At 39.8% G+C, this 22,692-nt stretch overlaps 1 protein-coding gene across 1 annotated transcript; it reads right to left on the reverse strand.

Moving 5' to 3' along the window:
- Nucleotides 1–3,365: 3,365 nt before the first annotated feature.
- Nucleotides 3,366–22,403, reverse strand: ovol1a (ovo-like zinc finger 1a). Its single transcript, XM_088347275.1, has 6 exons — nt 22,389–22,403; nt 21,935–22,320; nt 8,540–8,745; nt 7,401–7,592; nt 6,007–6,151; nt 3,366–4,986 (listed from the first exon to the last, which is right to left on the reverse strand). Exons 2-6 carry the CDS (start codon nt 22,032–22,034, stop codon nt 4,664–4,666), a joined length of 966 nt encoding a protein of 321 aa, XP_088203401.1. The 5' UTR covers nt 22,035–22,320; nt 22,389–22,403; the 3' UTR covers nt 3,366–4,663.
- Between the last annotated feature and the right edge of the window lie 289 nt (nt 22,404–22,692).

Here is a 22,692-nt window from a genome sequence, read left to right on the forward strand (position 1 = left end):
ATATACTGATAATCATGCTAGCTCTTTCTGTGGACCATTCCCTAAAACAAAGTGAAACATCTGTTTCAACGTAACGTCCCCCTTGTAATCAGTTTTATTATTCTCCACCCTGGAGTCAGACAACAAGTCCACACTTGTCATTGGGGCGCCAGAATTCTGATAGCCCATTTGACACTGAACGTAAAGGCAAGGGAGATATGCTTCCTAGCAGCTATTTCCCCTGTGTTTGCCTTAAACTTCCAGGGATGTGCGATGAGGTTGGTGTCTGGTGAGGCAAAGTCAGATCAAATAAATGAAGCTATATCCGATTCATCGTTTGTCAGGCAGATCAAGAGAACACGCTATAAACTGTAGCATAGAAAACAACTTTCTTTTAATCATAAATAAAGCCTATTCGCTGCGTCTTTTGAATGAAAGCATCAATAACTTCATAATCCTCCATTTTGAAAAAAAAAAAAAAAAAAAACCTGCCACAAAAAAAATGACTGGATGGGTTGATTTGCAATAAGCTTGCTCATGTTAATACTAATTCTTTTTTTTGGGGTTGAGTTGTGCGCCAAATCTGAGTCCTTGGTCTTACTATTACCCAATGCCATGAGGCAGCAGAATTGCGCGCCTCAATCTGTATCTGCAGACGCTTAGCATAATGATACTTTAATACTAATTGTATCGTATTGTATAATATAATAATATCAGATTCAGATTCAGATCTACTTTATTGTCATTCTAGTACACGTGTATACAGAACGAAATGTCGATGCATCTGACCCGCACAGTTTCCTTAGATGTACAGATATAAATAAAATGTATTGAATTGGAGTATTGAGTACTAATAATATACTAAATAATTATGGCTATGTATAGTATTTTACAGTAGCGCAAATAGTGCAAGAGGAGCAGCTAACCAGATGTGCAAAATGGGCAGTCAGGTAAACAAGTCAGGTAAACAGTAACAATAACACTGTAACAATAACACTGTAAGTACAATAGTGCAGAGAAACAGATGTGCAAGGAGTGGCTAGCTATAAAGAACTGCCAGTAGTGCAAAAAGTCAAACAAAACCAACAGATGTACAGATTAGCAGCAGTTTAGATTTACTATGTGTTTGATTGACCATTTAACAGTCTAATGGCCAGGGGGACAAGACTATTGTGGAACCTGGTGGTCCTGCACCGCACACTGCAATACCTTTTCCCAGAGGCTAGCAGAGTGAACAGTCCATGATGGGGGTGAGAGGGGTCCCTGATAATGTTCTTAGCTTGGGATAGGCAGCGCTTCTGGCCAATGTCCTGAATGGAGGGGAGAGAAGTCTTCTCCTCTAGGTGTGTCAGGCTCAGGTGAAGCGCAGAGGAGATGGCATCCCCGGTGGAGCGGTTTGTCCGGTAGGCAAACTGAAAGGGGTCGAGTGAGGAGGGGAGACTGGAGGTGATGTGCTCTTTAACCAGTCTCTCAAAGCACTTCATTATGATGGGAGTCAGTGCAACGGGCCGGTAATCGTTGAATGATAAGATCTGGGGGTTCTTTGGCACTGGGATGATGTTGGCAATTTTGAAGCATGATGGTACTGTGGCTTGGTCTAGCGAGGTGTTGAAAATGTCTGTTAGTACACAAGCCAGCTGATCGGCGCACTCCCTAAGGACCCGCCCTGGAATGTTGTCCGGGCCTGGAGCCTTCCGTGTGTTGACCCTTCTCAGGGTCTTCCTCACTTCAGTTGAGTCCAGGAGGAGTGCTCTTTCGTCCTGATCTGGAACCGCTTTCGCTGCAGGGGTGCCATTTTGTGCCTCGAACCTCCCAAAGAAGTTGTTGAGGTCATTCAGAAAGTCCATGCTAGTGTCCTGCACTGGGGCGGTGGTTGGCTTGTATCTGGTGATGGCCTGAATGCCTTTCCACATATCCCTGGTGTTGGTTGTGCTGAGGAAACGGTCCTGGATTTTTTGACTGTGCGATCGCTTTGCTAGTCTGATAGCACGGTTCAGGTTAGCCCTCGCTGATCTCAGCGCCTCCTCGTCACCGGATTTAAAGGCAAGGTTCCGTACCTTTAGCAGTTTGCGTATCTCAGCAGTCATCTAGGGCTTCTGATTGGCACGGGTGCAGATGGTTTTGGTATTGCTGACGTCTTCTGCGCATTTACTGATGTAGGCTGACACACATATCATTAATATAATGTAAACATTCAGCAACTTTAAAAAAGAAAACCCCCAAAATCGTAAAGTTAAACAAGAAAGTAGTCAAAAACACGGTACGAATAACATTTTACTAATTTTTTGCAGTTCTCAGACCAGATCCACCCCCCTGGTGATGTGCAAAATCTGCAAAGTAGAACTAGAGGCCCAATTTTTTTATGCAAAAAGATGTAATTGTCAGATAATGGATCATGGTCGCCAAGTTCAGCTTTTTGGTGGACAGAATAGAAGAAAATGCTACCTGGTCCGACAAAAAATCATTCCCTTTATTGTAGTCCCTCATTTATCAAAGATAATGGGGACCAGAAACCCCAAAGATATGCAAAAAATAACTGCAAAGTAGACCCTTGCCCATTTTTAACATCCGCTCTGCCAGCCCCCACTCGTAGCAAAAGTCAAAATAAAGACAATGGATCGCGCCTGCCAGGGTGACGTTCATTTATGTAAGAAAGAGCCCAAAAAGAGGGGGCACACAAGTTCCTCTCTTGGCCTCCGTGTTCGGCAATAGTTGACAGAGGATAATGGATCGTGAACAAAACAGTGCAGTCCATTATACCTGGGCCACAGTGGCGCGCTTCTGTTCCGAGCACTAGATAGTTGGGTTTAACGAATTACACACATAATCGTGCCTTTCAGTTCAGACTGACAAGAATAGAATATAGCATGACAAAATTGCTTTCTACTGGTACCCTCACGCAGAAATATGGGATTGGGGATAATGGATCACAGCCGCACAAGCACAGTTCAATTTTGAGGGGACAGACTTAAAAAATGATCCCCGCTCGCAGCAATACGTCCTCAAGGATAATAGATCGCAGTGGCACAAGTGAAAATCTCTTTTGGGTGAACATAATGGCAAAAAAGAACCGACAGGCCCCACAAAAATATGCTCGACCAGCCCCACCTTGCAGCAATATGCAATCGAGGATATTGGTATGCAGCCGCAGGAGAGAGTAGTTTACTTTTTGGTGGACAGGACGATTAAAAAGAAATGCCAGGCCTGAGAAGAATGTGCTCTGCGGGGCCTTACAGCATGATGTAATCGGGGATAATCGATCGAGAAATATTTTTCAACCCGCCTCCCCCCGACTGTATACCTCCCATTTAGATTCATAGTAGTCTCATGAACTTCAGTTGCAAATCTGTGCTAAGCAATACAACACACATCACAAAGACTCCATATGATTTCATCTAGACGTCCCTTTTAATGTGAAAAGTTGTTTTTTTTATAGAAAATTCTTAATAAATTGCTTTACAGTAAATCCCACCGGTCATTTTTACATACAGTAAAAAGCTATAAAAGTATTCTTATAGGCAATCCCAGCAGAATCCCATGTAAAAACGAAACCGTTCGATACACACAAAAATAACAGTCCTTCCGGTTTATGGAGTAAGATCGCTGTCAAAAAGGCATATCCACAAAAAGATGTAAAAGACCATTAGTACCGATAAGCTACGAGTACAATGAAAAACCTACGTGCGTAAAAACCTACGTGGTGAAAAGCCACAAATACACATCAGAAGGCTACGGGAAAACTCATGTGTCAAAAAGCTACAAGCACAAAACCAAAAGCTCCGGGAAAACCTACGGGTTGAAAAGCTGAAGAGTACAAATCAAAAAGCTACGGGAAAACCTGTCGGTTGATAAGCTACAAGTGAAAAACAGATATCTCCAGGAAAACATATGTGTCGAAAAACTATGAGGACACATCAAAAAGCTACAGGAAAACTTACGGGTTGAAAAGCTTACGAGTACAAATCAAAAAGCTAGGGGAGAACATATGGGTTGCGAAGCTACAAGTACAAAACAAAGAGCTCCAGGACTATGAGGACAAATCGAAAGCTACAGGAAAACCTATGAGTACAAATCAAAAAGCTACGTGAAAACCAATGTGACAAAAAGCTACAAGTACAAGCCAAAAAGCTATATGTACTAAATAGGTTGGTATGTGAATTTGGAAGACGTCATGACAGGGGAAAGTAGTCGAGCTCCGATTCCTCCACAAGCCCCAAAACAAGTTAGATATTAATGTTTATCTTCTTTTTGCAATGCACAAGCACAGGTTGAAGAATCGCAGCACGAATGATTTTCCCTTTCGTCTGTTTGAACCTTGCTTGACGTCATCTTCATTTTTATACTCGTAAGCTTTTCCCGAAAGCTTTTTGATTTGTACTCATAGTTTTTTGACCTGCAAGTTTTCGTGTAGCTTTTTGACACCTGGATTTTTATGCCTGTAGGTTTATGATTTGTACAGGTACACTTTTGAACCCATTTCTTACCCCAGAGCTTTTTGTTTTCTACTCGTATCTTTTCGATCTGTAGGTATTCCCGTAGCATTTTCATTTTCACATGTTCTCGTAGCATTCCTGTAGATTTTTGCTTCGTACTCGTAGCTTTTCGGTACGAAACGTCGGGAATCGTCTTTTTGCGTACACGCCTTTTTTGCCAGCGATCACCCTCCGTACCGGTTCCTCCTCCCTCATTGACCGGCAGATCCTGTGGTGTCATCGCTGTCGCCGCCTCCTAGAGGAGATCCCGGCGCGGATCCCCCTTCACCGCCCCCCTGCCGCGCGCCCTTGCTCTTGAGCAAGGCACTCTCGGGGTGGGTGGAGTGCAGGTGCAGCAGCAGCTCGTCCTGGGTGGCGGCTGTGTGGCCGCATTGCTCGCAAACGTAGAGCTTGTTGCGACGTTCTTTGTAGGCGTACTGGAGCGTCACGTTGTGGATCTTCTTCATGTGCGACTCCAGCGAACAGCGTTGCGTGAAGGCTTTGTCGCACAGGTTGCATTTGTAGGGGCGTACACCTGCGTGGGAAAAATAAATACAATGATACACAGATACCTGAAGAACTCTGTATTGGAAAGAATCCATATCAGACCTAAAAATTGGAGCAAGGTGTTTTCCGAATTATAAAAGGTGTACTCGAAAACCCTAAATTGAGTTTTGAAAGTGCTTCTCATATACCGTAACTTACAGTAGATGCAATTGGAAATGCATAATCACAACTAAATGACACTACATACGGTAACTGTTCTGCCTTTGGGAAACATACAGAGTGGTCTTTGACTGCCCTCTTGTGGTTAATAAGTGAAAAAAATAGAAGCACTGAACTTTGACGCCAGCGTAAACGCTCATTTTGAATCCTTTTTTGTTGTCTTGTTGGACAATAATTGTCCGTAAGTATGAAATGTTTTGTGATTTCTTGAATCAAAATCTTTGCTTACGGTAACATTTTGTAGAAAATGACGTACTCTTGTTTTTTCATTATTTTCATTTCACCGTTTTAATTCAGGGGTCTCAAACTCAATTGAGTTGAGGGCCGCTGGACCTAAGATATGGGTGAGGTTGGGCTAAACGGGGTAGAGGAAAAGAAAAGTAGAGGAATGAAAACTAAAAACGGAAAATGGAGAAAAAGAAAGAAATTGAAGAAAAAAAAGACATAAATGAAAAAAGCAATTTTTTTTCTCTCTTTTCTTTTGATTTTTTTCTTTTCTCTTTTATTAATTTTTCTTTAGCTTTTTTCTTGAGTTTTACTATCTCCTTTCTTTTTTCTCTTTTATTTTTTTAATTTATTTTCTTGTTTCTCTGCTTTTTAAAAGTGATAGGGTATGTTTTGGTCACTTTGAGTCTCCATATTTCATCTTTTTCCATTGTGCTTTTAGCACTCGTTTTCGTTGGCACGACAGAATACAGCGACATCTAGTGGGAAAATAAACACACTTTACCTTAATTTTTCGTATTTCGGCGGTTAGAAATGAAATGGTACGGTTTGATCACTTTGAGTCTCCATAGTTTGAATTCTTCCTTGTGTTTTTAGCACTTACCGGTGTGCGTGCGCACGTGTCTTTTGAGGTCGAAGGTGTCGTTGAAGCCTTTGCCGCAGAAACTGCACAAATGGCGCTTGGTCTCGTTGTGACACTTCATGTGGCGGTTCAGCATGCGCTGGTGCTGGAATGTCTTGTGGCAAATCTGGATGGCAGAAAACACGTTGGTATTGTTCCCAAAAGGCATCGTTGCCCCCCCACGGCAGAGGTAAGATCTTAAGACCGAACCAGAGTCCGACCCGAATATTAGCCAGAGTAAAAATGTCAATTATTACGTTTGGGTCAGGTCGGGCTTCTTTCTCACTGACTTTTTCTAAACTTACTTATAAATTCCGATTGGCATGTGTATGTGTGTGTGTGTTTGCGTTCGTATGTGGCTTATAGGCTCCGAAAAGGCTGAACCCACTTTTGTGAAAATTGACACAGTTGATCTTTAGGCCTTTACGAGTGTCTTTAGCTAAGTTTATTTTTAAGGCACCCCCAATAAATACCCACAAAATTGATAAACGTGATGTCATGCCACTCTCCCGCCGAGACAGTGGTCCCCGTTTGTCCTCCTTTACGGGGCGGCATTAGCTCAGGAGGTAGAGTGCTCGTCTTGGGATCAAGAGATTGCTGGTTCGAATCTAACAACCCCAACAACCTGGCCCAAGGAGAAAGCCCGGAAAAAACAGACCATTCTGCTTGTTTTTAACAGATATCGGTTCATCGATCCCTGAACCACTTGGATCGTAGCAGCCCCACTTCTGTGGTGTGTCTTGGGCAAATACAGCCTGGCGGCACCCATCGCTCTCTTCAAGCGTAGGGGTTTTCTTTCCCACATAAAACATATAGTCCGAGTTTCCTTGGTTACCAGTAGCAGGAGAAGCCTCCCAATGTGACTCAGATACAGCACCGTCATTATTTGCTCACTGTTGTTTTTATATGTTTATTCAAAAATGAATACTAAAATGGAGTGCTAAACTAGAGAAAATGCTATTATTGTACAAAGAAAAATATATATTTTAAAAACTTTTCTCTGTGCTTCTCTCTCTCTCTCTCTCTCTCTAAGTGCTGCGCTAGATTCTTATGAATGTACTGCTGCTGTGGTTTATGGCCCAATTTTAAACCCTTTAAAGTGATTGATGGAAAGTTGTCGGTTAATTTAATCTCTGCAGACAGATACACATAATAGATTTGAAGGTTTATACAGGGTTGAATTTTTTTATCATGAATCACCTTTCCTCCTCCTGAGTCCTCACAAAAAGAAAATGACATTTCGGTTTGCTTCGGGCTCTGTCCTGCAAATCAAGTTATTGGGTAGGTTTTAAAACCTGTGAACACGGGTCAAGTCGGGGTTGGATTTATTTACACCTGATCTTACCTCTACCCTACGCCACGGTCCCTGTGCATACCTGACAAGAGTACGGCGAAGCCGTCCCGCTAGGGGAAGTGTGTCCGGCTGATCGTACCAGCGGGGAATTGAACCTGGCTGGGGCGGCGGTTGTCGTCATAATGCCGGGAATCTCGGTTCTGTGAGTGAGGCTCAGTGGGGTCAAGGTGGCAAGGTGAAGGTCAGCGTCGGATAGGGGTTCACCTGTGGTCACCTGTGGGGGGATAAAGGAAGTCACTTCTGCAACTAGAATAATATTGATGCTTGGTTTTCTTATCCAATCAGAAGTCGACGCCTCCAGGCAGTGATGAGACTAATGTATTACAAAGGAATGTATAACCGGAATGCAATTACTGTACCTTTCCCAGTAACGAGGACTATAGTTCTGTATTATTAACATTTTGTAGCTCGCCTGCCGTTACAACATGGTGGATTACTCTACTACTTGTTGAAAACAGATCATGAGTTACAAAATCCTTTTATCAACCAGAGAACATTTTTGAAGCTCCCATTCTGATGTTATTTTATTTGAAATAAAATTCTTACTTTAAGGCATCTGGATTTCTCATTAAAACTATATTTTTATTGTGCTCATGGTCAACATTCAAATAGCTGGCTACATTTTTGTGTAAATGTTTTTTTAAATTAATTCTATTTATCAAGGTTTTAAATTTCATGTCACGAAACACACGAAGTAGAGTTTTTCAATGCAAAAAGATGAAATTTAGTGCTTTAGAAAGGGAGTTGTTATTCTTAATTCAAGTTTTTATTAGTAATTATAAAGTTTGCTTGCATATTTTGTGTGCTTTCAAACTAATTGGATGAAATGGTCCCTTTATAGACAAATAGACAAAAAAACACAACAGCAGGTAAATGCAAACCAGAAAAAATGGATTGGCTTATGGTATCCATTTCAATCATGTAATGTCGACGTATCGGATGCAAGACTCTCTATCTGCATTTAGAAAAAAATAAATACATCAGTCATTTTTTCCCCTCTACCCCCCATGCCCAAGACTCAAAAAGCTTGCCAACCACTGCCTGAAGCCCCCTAGAAACTAGGATGTCATCTTCAGCAAGTAGCAAAATGGCCTCCCTGGCTCATTCCAATTCCACAAACACAAACCACAAAGTCACGTTTAGACCAGAGTGAGCTCTTGCCTTTATTTTGGAGCGGACGTACACCAGGTCGCCCTTCCTGTTGACCTCCGACCTTTGGTCAGGAGGGTCCGCCGGACTTGGCGGCCGTCCCAGCGACGTGCAAGACGGCAGCTCGGGCAGCGACTGTTTGGCCAGGCAGAGCGGCGCCACGTCGGCCGGACTTGCCTCGGCCTCCATCTTTGAGACAGGCGGCGGGAAGATGGAGACTGGACAGAGATTGGATATCGGAAAGTTTGATAAGATATCACGAGAAACATTAGTCCATATCAGCAGGTGGCAGCAGATTACTTTAAAAATATATTCTATCGTATTTTCAGCACTTTAAGGTGGATGACATTGTGACTACAGTAAGATCTACTGTGTTTATTCATGTATAAGCATTGAGCTCTTTATACACTTACGATATCTATCTATCTATCTATCTATCTATCTATCTATCCACCATGGTCACATCCCTCAAGGGGGGTGACCGACAGCAAGACAAACACATGCAATAACAAAGAAAACTAAAAAAGGGGCAAAATTGCAAAAAACACACTTACGATATACTGTATATAAAATCAGTAGTTAAACGTACCAAACTAACCAAAATCACAACTGGAATCGAAACTGGGTGGCGGCGGTGAGAGAGCCGACACTTTACCACTAGACCACCAGTGATACTGATGGCACATGAAAGGGCAATGGATTTTATCACATTTTCTGTGCCAGGATCACAGATATGGATAGTGCAAATTGTTCGGTTGGGTTTAATTGTCTCTCCACTTCTTCACCTGTGTCTCAACAACGTAAAATTTCATATGTATACATGCTTAAAAGTGTTTGTAATGTAGTTTGTTGAAAGACTTTCAGTTTTCTCCAATCCCTAACATTTAATTCTGGCCAATTGGGGGGTTTTAGGTGCACCTTGTAGTCTGGAAAGTACGGTAATTTACTGCATATTTAAGACTATAAGGCCCTCCCCCAAAAAAAAAAAAAAAAAAAAAAAAAACAAAGGTGTGACTTATAATCAGGTAAGCCTTATAGACATGAATAGTTTTTGAAGACATTGGTTTAATGCAACTCGTATAGTAGTTTTAATTTCATGCGCCTTATACAGAGGTACCTCTACTTACAAATTTCTCCATATACGAAGCTTTCGGGTTACAAAGTACCTTAATGGGAAAAGATTACCTTTAGTTACAAAGGTGTTTCAGGATATTTAGTCAAAAATACAGTATTGTACGCTTTGCCTTTTGCCGCTCCCAGAGTACTACCTGGACACTAGGTCCGTATGTAAGAATCCCGGCTTGCTTTTCATGTCCTCTTCCCGCTCTGTTAACAGCTAACTGTATGGTACTGCTACGAAGAGGTATCATTCACAATGGACCCGACGAAAGACATGCAGAAAAGTGGACAAGGAGAAAAGAAGAGGAAGAGACTTTTTCTGGCCATCGAAACAAAGAAAAAGATAATAAAAAGGTATTAAAACACACACCTCTGTGCAGGAGAACTTCAGAGACAATAAGGAGAAGGACACAGACATCTTTCTATCAGCCCAAATAAAAGACATTTAGGCTAAATTCCACAAAGTCTCTGAAATTGTGGAAAGGAATCACCCAGAAAAAGGGCTGACTGGTCAGGTATTGCTCCTGCCGCATTTCAGACGGATGGTCAAAAGCCGACAAAAGCAGACGTTATTGGTTTTTCAAGAAACGCCAGGCAAAAAAGGCCAAGGAAAAGTAAACAAAGAGACAAGTTAAAATGTAAATGGTAAGTTGTACTATTTCTTTTATTCTTTGGTAAACAAAGCTTACAAAGCTACACCTGGAACAAATTAGATTTGTAGGTAGAAGTACCACTGTATATGAAAAAGATTTTACCGTCATTTCCGGACTATAAACCACAATTTTTATAACACAATTTCAACCCTGTGGTTTATGCAGGGATGCAGCTAATGTATGCATTTTTTTCTGACGGCTGTCAGAAATGGGCAACGTTTTCAAAATTCACAGTTTTTTGGGCTTTAGAGGGCATGCATTGTGGAAAACAGAAACTAGCCGTTAGCACTGTGCTCCACAATGTTTAATACACGAAGCCTTTGGTCATTTTCACCCAAAAATTGCCTGCACACCTGACGCCAAAAACAAAATGCATGTCAACATTTGGCGTCGCACGCGGGAGGCGCTAGCATACCTGTCAACCTCCACGTCTCCATGCCCTTACAAACTTACTTCCTCTTTTTTTCCCTTACAAAATACAAAATAATCTTAAACCATATTTCTTTTTCAAACGTGTTTATTTATATAGTTTAACATGTTATATTGTACATGTGTTTCGTTATATCTTATATATTGTTGATTAACGTTTTGTCGTGAGATACTGAGTTGCTCAACATGAATGAGGTTTATTATAAAAAAAAGTTCAAAAAGGAAGTAGCTTGAACGTTCACTGTAGAAGGAAAAAATACATGCAAATATAATTAAGTAGAATAATACATTTTCTAATTCAAATTATTCATTCATTATCTGCATTCAATTATTGTTGGTAATATACTGATTAAAGGGATAACCACAAACCTGTCTTTTTTCATTTTCTCCTTTTATACTTCCTTTTTTTCTTAACTTCTTTATACAACATAATAATGTCAGACAGGACGAAAGGAAGACTGAGATCACTTGCGCTCGTTTCTTGGTTTTATTGAAAGGAAGGAAATGACAAGGTGGGATTCTTCGATCCGTTGGTTGGCGGATTGACGGAACTTGACAGGCGGGTGAAGGCTTGGCGGGAATGGTCGCGGACAGGCGTAATCGTAGTGTTCGGAAAAGAGTTCAGGAGTCAGACGGGCAGGGCAGATTTACAGAAACGGGTCGGCAACGGAGATCAATCAGAAGAGAACAGGGAGCAGGCAAAGAGTCAGAGGTACGGGCTTACTGAGCTGAAGGCAACAGGTAGCGTGAGTAAAATCCAACAAAGTGTAACTGGAAGCTGGGGATTTAAATATACAGGGTGCGCCAATCAGCTGTCCTGGCTGTTGGCGCCAAATCCTGAACACAGGTGTTCCCGATCCGGGTGATTGTGACAAATAATTCGTAATATAATGCATCAAAGCAAGTGAGCTGTTTGAGAGCTGGCTCTCTAATGAGTTGAGCCGAAAAAGCCGGTTCTCTAAAAACAGACGGACTTCCTTTCACTACATCAAACTGCTCGCTTCATTTGCAACGAAAAAAAACATACCAAGATAGAGGCTTCCGCGGCGAACTCGTTTGAGTTGATTGATTTGCCGTTTCGTGATAGTCGGTGTATACTGGATGGTTCCCATAATTGACAAATTTGCGTTTTTCCGTACAGATTTTCTCATACATCGTACACTTCTTAAAATGCATGAAAAACGTTCTTTGTATGGCAAAACTGTACAGGTTGACAGGTATGCGCTAGGTGTGCGCATGGCTTCACTTTTGAATAACCACTTGGTAAAAACTCATCGGACCAGAAAGGCCTGCAAAACCAGAAAAAAAGTAAGAGAGCGAAACAAGAGGGAAAGATAAAAGAAGAGAGAAACCCAAAGTAAAAATGTAAATAGGAGCTGCAAATGGTGTGTTCTTTGCCCGCTAGCAGGAGGGGATGTGTTGTTTATTTTTTGTTTTTATTGTCACGTCGCAAAGTGGAAGTAGCGACATCAAGCGTTTAAACATTTTAGCAATAATCCCCGATAGTTTCCGTGGCGACTGCTGCAGGCTGGATATTTAATCTCAGTTTATTGTTTGCTCAGCCCGCCCACTTTTCTAAAGAATGACCGAGTTTGTGCGTGTTTGCGTGTGTGCACTTGTGTTGCGCTGCTTGTGTTCGGGACTCCGTTAGCAAAGGAGGAAAAACTTGATCCGTTAGCGTCATTTGTAGCGCGCATTTCCCTGTGAATAATGGGAGAGTCCCTTTGTGCAGTAGTGTGGGTGTGTTTGCTCAAGGTGTATAGCGTCTGCAGGGTCCGTTATAAGTCCCGGCGTCTAATAAACATTAACTGCGTGGAGGGAATTTAAGACAGACGCGCAAAAGGCGACACAAACACAGCAAAAACTCTCTCAAGAAACAAAAAATATTGTGATAAAATCACATTTTTCTGTTGTGCGAAAATGTTTTTCACCCATTGCGTATTCCTTACAAATCAACTGAAATATTGCAAACCATTCAAGGTGATTCTCTGTGTGTATGTCTGCATATTTCTTATACTGTACCCAGATTTTTCTTTAAAATACGCTAAATGTATATAAAAGTACTTTAAGCATTCACTTTAAGTGTTTGGGATCATTTAATCCCAAATCAAATGCATTTCAAATATTTTTTTATATTTTAGATAACTTCTTGGTGAAACACATGCTCAATTTGATTGTACCCGCAGTGCAATGTAATCAACTTCCCTCAAAAGGTGTAGGCCATAGAATAATAAAATCTTCTTTTTTTCCCGTTATAAATTTATAAACTACATTAAACTTAATTTCATTATGCAGTTAAATGTTAGGAATTTATATTTTTCTTGATATTTTGTTTAAATTATACTTGTCTCTGTAGTACATTTTCCAATTTCCTGTTAGAATGTGATCAATTTACTCCCAAAAAGACTACAATTCCATGAAAGCCATTGCAGAAAGTGAGATCATTTGATTTTGGTGGAAGTTCAGTTGCTTGCATGAGGCACTCTTAAAGTTCTACCATCCATCCATTATCTGCACTGCTTATCCTCAGTAGGGTCCCGGAGTGCTGGAACCCATCCTAGCCATCTTTGGGCAGTAGGCAGGGGAAACCCTGAACTGGTTACTAGCCAGCCAGTCCTACAATATGGTGGTAACTTATAAAAAATGTTTATTGAGTGCAAATTAAAAAAAAACATATTAGATTTAGGCACGATTGGGGGGTTATCGCTCAGCCCCACGATGTGGCAGTTCAGGATTCAATTTCTGCTACCGCAGCCTCCCCGTGCAGAGTTTGCATGTTCTCCCCGTGCCTGTGTGGGCACTACGGTTTCTTCCCACATTCCAAAGGCATGCATGTCAAGTTATTCGTCCAGTTCAAATTGTCCCTAGGTGGGAACGAGCGTGTGAATGGATGTGTCTCCATGCGCCCTGCAACTGGCTGACAACTAGTTAGGGGTGTCCCCTGCCCACTGCCCTACTAAGGATAAGCGGCACAGAAAATGGATGGATGGATATTAGATTTAGTATTTAAAGTTTTGTTATTCTGTTGAAAGTTAGCTCTCGAAAAGTGAAACAGCTTAAGAGCTACAACTACATTATTTTAAAAAAAACACCTTGTTAGGTTCCACCCTGTTAGGTCTATGAACAGGTTGGAGTGGGGAATTATCAGGGAAAATCAGGTCAGGGTGTAATAATAATGCTAAAATTCTACATTATTCATATTATAATAATATGAAATTCATATAGTATAGATGTATGTTTTTATGAAAAAAAAAAACTTTGAAAAAATAAACTTTGTTGGTAAAATGTTAGTTAGAAAATGGCAGGGTGGATAACGTTCAGAGACACCGTTTAAAAAAAAACAAGCTATATGTGTAATTGTATCCATCCCTGAGCTTGACCACGATGCATTTCTTAGTGTTAAGCATATTAGTGTTGTAAAAAAGTCATAAAAACATGGAACACGCGATGTTTTTCCTTTTTTTTTCAAAATCATGACATGAAAATCTTGTGAAAAGATTTTTGTTTCCAAGAGTCCTATATGTATTTGTGTTGCTGTTTGCCCTCTTATCCACCAGGGGCGGCAGGGGGGATTTTCTATACGTAAAATTCTAGCTTAGCATGAGTCTTACAATACAATAAGATAAAAAGTGATTGTCGAAGACATCTACAAAGCATATCCAAAAATAGGGTTTACTTTTCACGGTTTTGCTACTCTGTGTATTTGCATCGTGAATTATGTTCTGCATTCTGATTGGCTAAACAGTCCCAAAGATGGTAGTTATTTGTCATAAATAAATAGATAAATGAAAGGCAAGTCATGTTTATTTGTATAGCCCTCAATCACAAGAAGCCGCAAAGGGCTGCACAGGCCACCATTCCACCTTCCCCTGATCTGAAACTTACGTAAGTGTAAGAAAAAAACTCAAAAATCTCAGCATGAGGAAAATAAAAACACTTTTAGGACTTTTATGAGTGCTTCAAATCCTCGAGGATGCTTGCATTTTAATGCTGTGTTTTGAAGGTCAGGAAAATGCTTGAATTTGGGGTGAAGTGCTTGAAAATGCTTGAACTTCTTGCGGTTGCCATGTCTCTTGGCAGCCTGCTCAGGAGGCTTGTCATTATGGCATTGTCATATGAACCGACTTGTCTCACCCAAAAGGACAGCTCGATTTAGAAAACCTGCTCTTTTGGCTCGGTTAACTGAGTAGAGCCGGTTCTTTCGACTCCTAAACAGCTTCTAAGACTTTTTTTTTTTTTTTTGTAATGATACAGTAGGTTACCACTAATGATAAAACATTATGCATCAAATTATTTCGTAATTAGTAATTTCATCTATTATGCAGGGTATCCCTGAAAATCACACAAAATGTAACTTAATTCACAGATCTACAAATAGAAATGGTAAAATACAAAACAATTTTAGCTTTTTACGCACTGAAGAGATTTAAAGTCGAACAACAACACAAAATCCCTGAAATTGCAAAACAATAAAATATTAATTAAAAATATTAACTCTTCAGTGCAAAAAAAAATCACTATTTACTTTTCTATTTTAAATACCATATTTTCCGCACTATAGGGCGCACCGGGTTATAGGGCGCTACAATGGGAACGTGGGCAAAACAGTCAGATAGTTCAGTCCAACTTATTACCCCCTTAACATTCCCAAAGCTTGCAAAGAAGCAAATACGTGTCGTAGACCCGTGCGGATGCGGTGTCCGTACGATGTCACTCAAATGCATAGTTCCAAATTTCATTCAGAAGGGTAAAGTCATGGGATTCAAGAAATGCCAACCATTCCTTAGTTTCTATTTTCTTTTTCGCTCGCAACTTTACTGTGCATATGACACTAAACACTTGGAATTGAGTTTAATTTAAAAAAAGACCCATCATAGAAACATCGATATCACTCTGAAACAAGATACTGGGAAAATATATAGCCGGAGTAGCTCACCGAAGTTGTTGCGTTCAATAATAATGTGCAACCATGGTCCTCTTATATCCGTGAGTGTAGTAAATCCAGGAGAGTAAAATATTTACAAATACAGTAGAGAATAGTAAAATACTGTTTACACTATGCCGTAGTTCTACCCAACATGCTATTCACATTCATCTTTTTCGGCCAATTGCAGCTTTGTTTTGTCGCTTTAGCCTATGCAAGCCTGTAAATGATAAAAAGGATCCGCCCCCTTTACCTCTAAATAACTTTAGCCAATAGTGATCGATTCAAATGATGATTGACACATTGGTTAGCCAATGAAACGCCGGTATATAAATCCCAGCATACACCGCGGACTACTTCGCGTTCGGGGGAAAATCTAGTCGGCGGCTGCTTGCATTAGTTGCAAGACTTTGCGACTTAATATTGATCCACATATAAGGCGCACTGTTTTATAAGGCGCATGGTCAGCTTTTGAAAAAAAATAAGACTTTTAGGTGCGCCTTATAGTGCGGAAAATACAGTAATTTATACACAGATTCTCTGAAAAACACACAAACAATATCGATTAAAATAAGTAAAACAAAAAGCAAAAGATCAGCAGTCTCTAAGATTGAAAGATTTATTTATTTATTTATTTATTTATATAAGAATGATTTCATTTGTTGAATAAATGCTTCGACCTGTTCTTTGATTTTTATGATTATAATGATGATAAAAAAATAAAGGTTTGTTTTGGAACCTATCCGCCGCCATAAACAAAGGATCACTACTGTTTTTGCAAACAGTAAAATATTTTTAGCTGATATTTTCTTTTGCAAGAAATTTTTTGGGCCCCAACTAACCCATGACCCAGCGGCCCCCCAAAAAACTGAGTTTGAGACCCCTGCACTACACCAAACAGTGACATCTAATCTTACGCACTGTCCATTTAAATCAATGTTGTTTTTAAATGAATGACGTTTTTTTATCACTAGGATCCGCGAAATAATACACACTGTCCCTTTAAATAAAACATGCTTTTGGCTCCAATCTTTGGGGACTTTTGTATTTGAAGAAGAGGTTTTTGGATGTTGTGTCAAGTTTAAAAAAAAAACAAGTTATTATGGAGCTTGCCACACTGACATGTTGGGCAGGTAGAGCGAGTAACGGCACATACCAAAAGTGGTGAGACCGTTGTTGGGCTTGGTGGAATCCCTTTTAAGCCTGTGGAAAATTATTTGAGTAGCCTCCGTCTTTCTATTTGTTTATTTGGAACTAAAACTTGTACAATAATTCAGACTTTTTTCCTCTCTTGATTTTGATTGCAACCGTTGTAATAGAAAGAACATTTTTTCAAAGTTTTTTTTTTCAAGTAACTTAAAACATTCCCTCCCCCAATCTGAAAAACAATTGCATTCTAAAATAACCAGGGTTACAGAATGGACAAAAACGGACCAAGCCAATTATTGGGGTGATTTGACCCAGCAATCAGTGTTGTTTTGAGGAAACAACCCCTACACAAATGCAACCCTCTGTTAGTTCCTTAGTACAAGTGAGTTCTGCAGGGAGTTAAAATAATCCAAATTTGGGTCCAAAAATGGATCAACCCAATACTTGGGTTAATTTGACCCAATATTATATGTTTTTTGCTGAAACAACCCCCACAAACATTCAGTCATGTTTAAGTTATGTTGGATTAGAGATTCTGCAAAGAAGTTGAGTTAAAATAACCAAAGTGTGGGTCCAAAATAGACCAACACAATACTTTGGTTGACTCTACGCATTTTCCAGGTCTTTTACACAAAATGACACAATTTGTAGGTTGCTTTAAATAAAATGACCCCGACTGTTTAAAATAAAATGAACCAATGTTATTTTGAAAAAAAAAAACAAAAAAAAAACTCTTTTGGCAGGAATTATTCTAGAAATAACTAAAATGTTACAAGATTTGAGGGGAGGTTGTTTCTGCAAAAATCAACCCCAAATCCTGTGTTGTTTTGCAGAAACATCACCCCCAACATTGCTTAATGTATTACATTTTTTTGTACAAGATAATTTTGCAAAGAACACTAGTGTCAAAAAAAAGCGACCAACCCAATACTTGGGTTGACTTTACCCATTTTTCCGGGTCGTTTTGTGTTTAAGTTATTCTAACCAAAATGACCCAGTCCGTTCATAATTAAATTAACCAATTTTTTTTAAAGCAACCGAAGCGATGGGTGGAATCGACCCAAGTATTAGGTTGCTCCCTTTTTCATCCCAAGCGTGGGTTGTTTGACACAACTGTTTTTGAGACGTATCCCTTCTTGCTGACTTCGATGCAATACTAAAAGTTGTGGGACAATGATGGCACAGTAAAGGGGGGCTTAAGGGGCAGGGTGTCGGTTGCTGTTTGTTATCTGATGTTGACGGTCAAACCCCAACAATGGGGATTGTTGTCTTCAGGGGGTATGTTTCAATGTAAAGTTGGGGTGGAGGGCAAAAAGTTGGAAAACGAAAGCTTCCAAGTGGGCAGAAGAGACATTTGACATTTTATTATGTTTGGTGACACGTACTATCCCTTTTTCTTATTATTCTGAGTTACATGCATATATTTTTCAACGGCTGCTTATTTATAAGGTTTCTTTTTCTTTTTACTCACATTCAGATCAGCAAGATAGACAAACAATTGATATTCCTTTGTCAAAATGAGTTACTTCTTCAAATAGGAAAAACAAAAGAGTATTGACAGCCAGGTGTCAATCATTTTTACTGACCTTCAGTTAAATCTTAAGTGCGGCTTTAACTAGAATTCAAGCTTTAACTCGAGTGAATTTAAAGCAGGTCCAACTCATTCAAGGTTTTGAACAACTAGACGTTAATTACTTTACCTGAGATTGCTGGGTTTGAGTTAACTTTTTGGCTTTGGTGGGCTCCAGCACCCCCGCAACCCTACTGAGAATAAGTGGTGCGGACAATAGTTGGTTGGCGTTAACTGTTTAATTTCAAAGTCAAGTCAAAGTAAAAGCTTTAACTTGAGTTAATTCAAAGCAGGTCCAACTCATTCAAGGTTTTGAATAACTAGACGTTGATTACTCTGGGTTTGAGTCAACTTTTTGGCTGGGATGGGCTCCAGCCTCCCCGCAACCCTACTGAGAATAAGCAGTGCGGACAATGGATGGTTGGAGTTAACTTCTCAATTCCAAAGTCAAGTCAAAGTGAAAGCTTTAACTTGAGTAAATTTAAAGCAGGTTTCAACTCATTGCTGCCGTTGACAGTCTGACGTCAATCATTTTAACTGGGTTTTAGTTAACTTTTAATACCATGGTCAAGTCAAAGCAGGTTTAACTCAAGTTAGACCTTTATTTGAGTTAATTTGAAACTGAATCAACGAATTCAGTGTCATTAACAGCTATTTGTCAATGCTTTTAACTGAGCTGGCTGGGCTTGAGTTAACTGTTAAATGCTGAAGCAGGGTTAAAGCAGCTTTAACTTAAGTTAACTACACAAAATAACTCAATTGTTTGTGTTGTTGTGAACAAAATGACCCAGAATGTTTAAATTCAAATAAACACTTTTTGAAATACTTTAGATATAATACTTTTTTTTTTTTTTTTTTTTTTTTTTTTTTTTTTTTTCCGGCAGCACGGCGGCGCAGTGGTTAGCGCGTGTGCGGCACAGTTCATGTCATGGGAACCTGTCGTGGGTTCAAATCCAGCTCCAGACTTCCTGTGCGGAGTTTGTATGTTCTCCCCGTGCTTGCGTGGGTTTCCTCCGGGCACTCCGGTTTCCTCCCACGTTCCAAAAACATGCATTTCAGGTGAATTGGCCGGTCCAAATTGTCCCTAGGTGTGAATGAGCAAGTGAGTTGTCTGTCCCCGTGTGCCCTGCGATTGGCTGGCAACCAGTTCAGGGTGTCCCCTGCCCACTGCCCGGAGATAGCTGGGATGGGCTCCAGCCCCCCCGCGACCCTAATGAGGATAAGCGGTACGGCTGATGAGATGAGAGATGAGACTTTTTTTTCCAGAATTCTCTTAAAAATAACCCAACTGCACTCTAAAAGTAGAGGTAAAATTGGGATCAAGTCAATAAGTCAATACTTGAGTTTATTTGACAGTTTTTTTCTGGGTTGTTTTACACAAAACGACTCAATTTAAGGGTTGTTCTAAACCAGGGATGTCAAACTCAGTTTTGTTTTGGGAAAGCATCCAGACTCTCTGTTCTCGTCTGGATCAGAAAAATAATTTCAAATGAAAAATTGCAGCTTTGTTTTTCAGTATTATGCTTAATCATTTAGCCTACATTGGTAACCATACATATTATAATCACGGATGACAAGGGATCTTTTCTAAACACACTATATTTATTTCCATACAATGGGGAAAACAATTTTCATATTTAGCACTTTAACAGTTAAATGAATGCAGTTTTACACCTGAACCTACTCACCATGACATACTCAGAAATGTATGGCGGGCTGGATTAAGTCATCCAACGGACCAGATCTGGTTATGTTTAACATGCCTGTTCTAAACAAAACGACCAAGAATGTTTGGAATCAAAATAAAATTCCTTTTTTCTCTTTTTGCAGAATTCTTGTGTACAAAAAACATGAGAATTTTTTTTGTTGGGGTTGTTTTTGCAACACAACTCAAGACCTTGGGTCAAATCAACCCAAGTCTCGGGTTGGTCAATTTTTTAACCCAACTATTTTTGAGTGAAGTCAAACCTACACAAGGTTTGGTCTCGGTGGGGACATTCTTTAAGTGATTACGATACCTGCCAACATATACGCTTTTCCTGTAGTTTATACCTTGTTTGATTTCAATTTGTGTACGCGGTTAAAGTTTTTAGTACGTTTTCTTTTTAGAAAATCAAGGTTTTGTCTTAGACTCATTTCATCTTGCCCATCGTCTCAGTCACTGGTAGCAGACAACGTCATCAAATTGCTAATATTGGCATGATAGTCTACATAGTTATTTATGCTGTGAGTAAGCTTTATTGTCACCTTTTACGGGGAATTGGAAACATTAATAAGAAGAGCGATTGGTTGAGGTTGACTGGTATGGATTAGATAATATTGTGGGGACAAAACAATGATTGCTTGACATTGGCGGGCACACGTCCCCCTCCGTCCAGGCTAAAGCTGCGCTAATGAGTGAAGTTAATAGTTACTCTTGAACGGGATTTTTTTCAATGTACATACAAAATTATGTATTTGATTACAAAAAAATTACCCAGGTATTAGATCGATCCCTATAATGAACCCAACTGTTTTTAGAGTGAAGTTAAGAAGAAAACTTGGAGACAGGATTTTTTTTTTAAATGTAAAGTGATTTAGTTGACAACAACAAAAATTAGACCCAAATATTAGGTCATTCCCTGTTTCAAACTCAACTGTTTTTAGAGTTAAATTAATTATTGTCATGTTTTTCTATTTTTAAATACTTTTTGTACCTATATACAGAATACATGGAATTGTGGATAAAGCATTTCTTTTGTTTTCTACTGTAAAGACCAATCCAGGAAAAGTCATAACATTTAAAGTTGAATACAATATAATTTATGGAATTGTTTTAGCAACACACTGGCAAGTAATTTTGATCTGAGGATAACGGAGTTATAGTCAAACTTGGGGACAGTATATTTTAAATACAAAATGATGCATTTGATTACATAATAAACCCAAATGTTTTTAGATAGTTTTTAATAGAAAAACTTGGAGGATTTTTTTAATATAAAATGATTTACTCGACAACAACAACAAAAATCGACCCAAGTATTAGGTTGTTCCCTATTTAAAACTCAACTGTTTTTAGAGTGAAATTAATTCTCGTCGTGTGGTCCTCATTTTAAATATTTTTTTTTGTCCTATAAAAGAAATACAGATTACATGGAATTATGGATAAAACATTTCTTTTTTTTCTTATGTAAAGACCAATCTAGGAAAAGTCATAACATTTAAAGTTGAATAAAATATCATTTATGGGAGTAATGGCGAATAATTTTGATCTCGGGATAATGGGGTTAATAGTTAAACTTGAGGACGGTATATTTTTAAGTAAAAATTATGTATTTGATTTTGAAAAATGTAAAAAAAAAAAAGAAAACTGGATCGGTAACCTATTCAACCAAAGTGTTTTAGTGTGGCGTACAAAAGAGTTAAAACAAGGAAATCAAATAACTTTGCTTGCATTTAGAACCCATGTACAAGTTGTCCACCCTACCCGTTACTCGGCCTCTCAGTCCCGTTACACCGCCGCCCCCTACCAGGTCCGATACCCGGAACAGAAGCTTTTTAAGCCGAACTTCAGGCGCACTCACCTGGGATGTAAACATCTCCGCGTTCGTGGTCCGGCAGCTCGCTCCAATTCCGCTTTCCGGGCGACACATTCGCCTTCTTCACCAGAAAAGCTCGCGGCATGTCGGCTCCTTCCACTTCCTTTTCTTCTTCTTTTTTTCCCCTTCTTCCTTCTCCTCAGCTCACCTGAGAGTGACCTGCAGGTGAGGAGTCCACCTGAGATAAAGTCCGTTATTCCCGGCCTGGGGGGGAGGGAAGGTGGAATCCACCGGAACCGCACGCACAAGCGAGGTTCGGTTCGGGTGGCTTTTTTCACCTTAGGCGGATTCCAACTGCACAGGTAGTCGCTTTTTAGACTCCGGGCGAGCGGCGGTAGCGCGCATGCGCTGCAGAAATAACGGTGACAGGACTGGGGGAAAAAAAGAGAGAGAAGGGAGGGAACTTGTTTCTCTCTTTGGGGCGGTGGCCTCCGTTTACCTGCTCGACCGGTTTGCCCCACGAAGAAGGGCTGCAAATCGTCGTCAAAAATCTCCATCAGACGGCGAAAAAAATGCAACTGAAACCGGAGAAAAACAAAGAAAAAACAATGGACAAGGATAAAGATGAATGTGGCAGACTAATGTGTTTTATTTACTCATATATATATACTGTACATAGCTGTCAACATCCACGGCTCCATGCCCTTACAAACTGTTGTATTTTCCCTTACAAAGTACAACATAACCTTACACCATATTTTTTCCCCAAACGTGTTTATCTATATAGTTTAACATGTTATATT

This window comes from Urocampus carinirostris, chromosome 11 (assembly GCF_059441175.1).
Source record: "Urocampus carinirostris isolate Australia breed hairy pipefish chromosome 11, RoL_Ucar_1.0, whole genome shotgun sequence".
Classification (NCBI taxonomy): Eukaryota; Metazoa; Chordata; class Actinopteri; order Syngnathiformes; family Syngnathidae; genus Urocampus; species Urocampus carinirostris.

Excerpts from the sequence above, each read along its gene's own strand:
- ovol1a (XM_088347275.1), bottom strand. The coding sequence starts at position 22,034 with ATGCCGCGAGCTTTTCTGGTGAAGAAGGCGAATGTGTCGCCCGGAAAG. Across the intron at positions 7,593-8,539 it reads ACGTCCGCTCCAAAATAAAG|GTGACCACAGGTGAACCCCT; the intron begins GCAAGAGCTCAC and ends ATCCCCCCACAG. Across the intron at positions 4,987-6,006 it reads ACACGTGCGCACGCACACCG|GTGTACGCCCCTACAAATGC; the intron begins GTAAGTGCTAAA and ends TTTCCCACGCAG.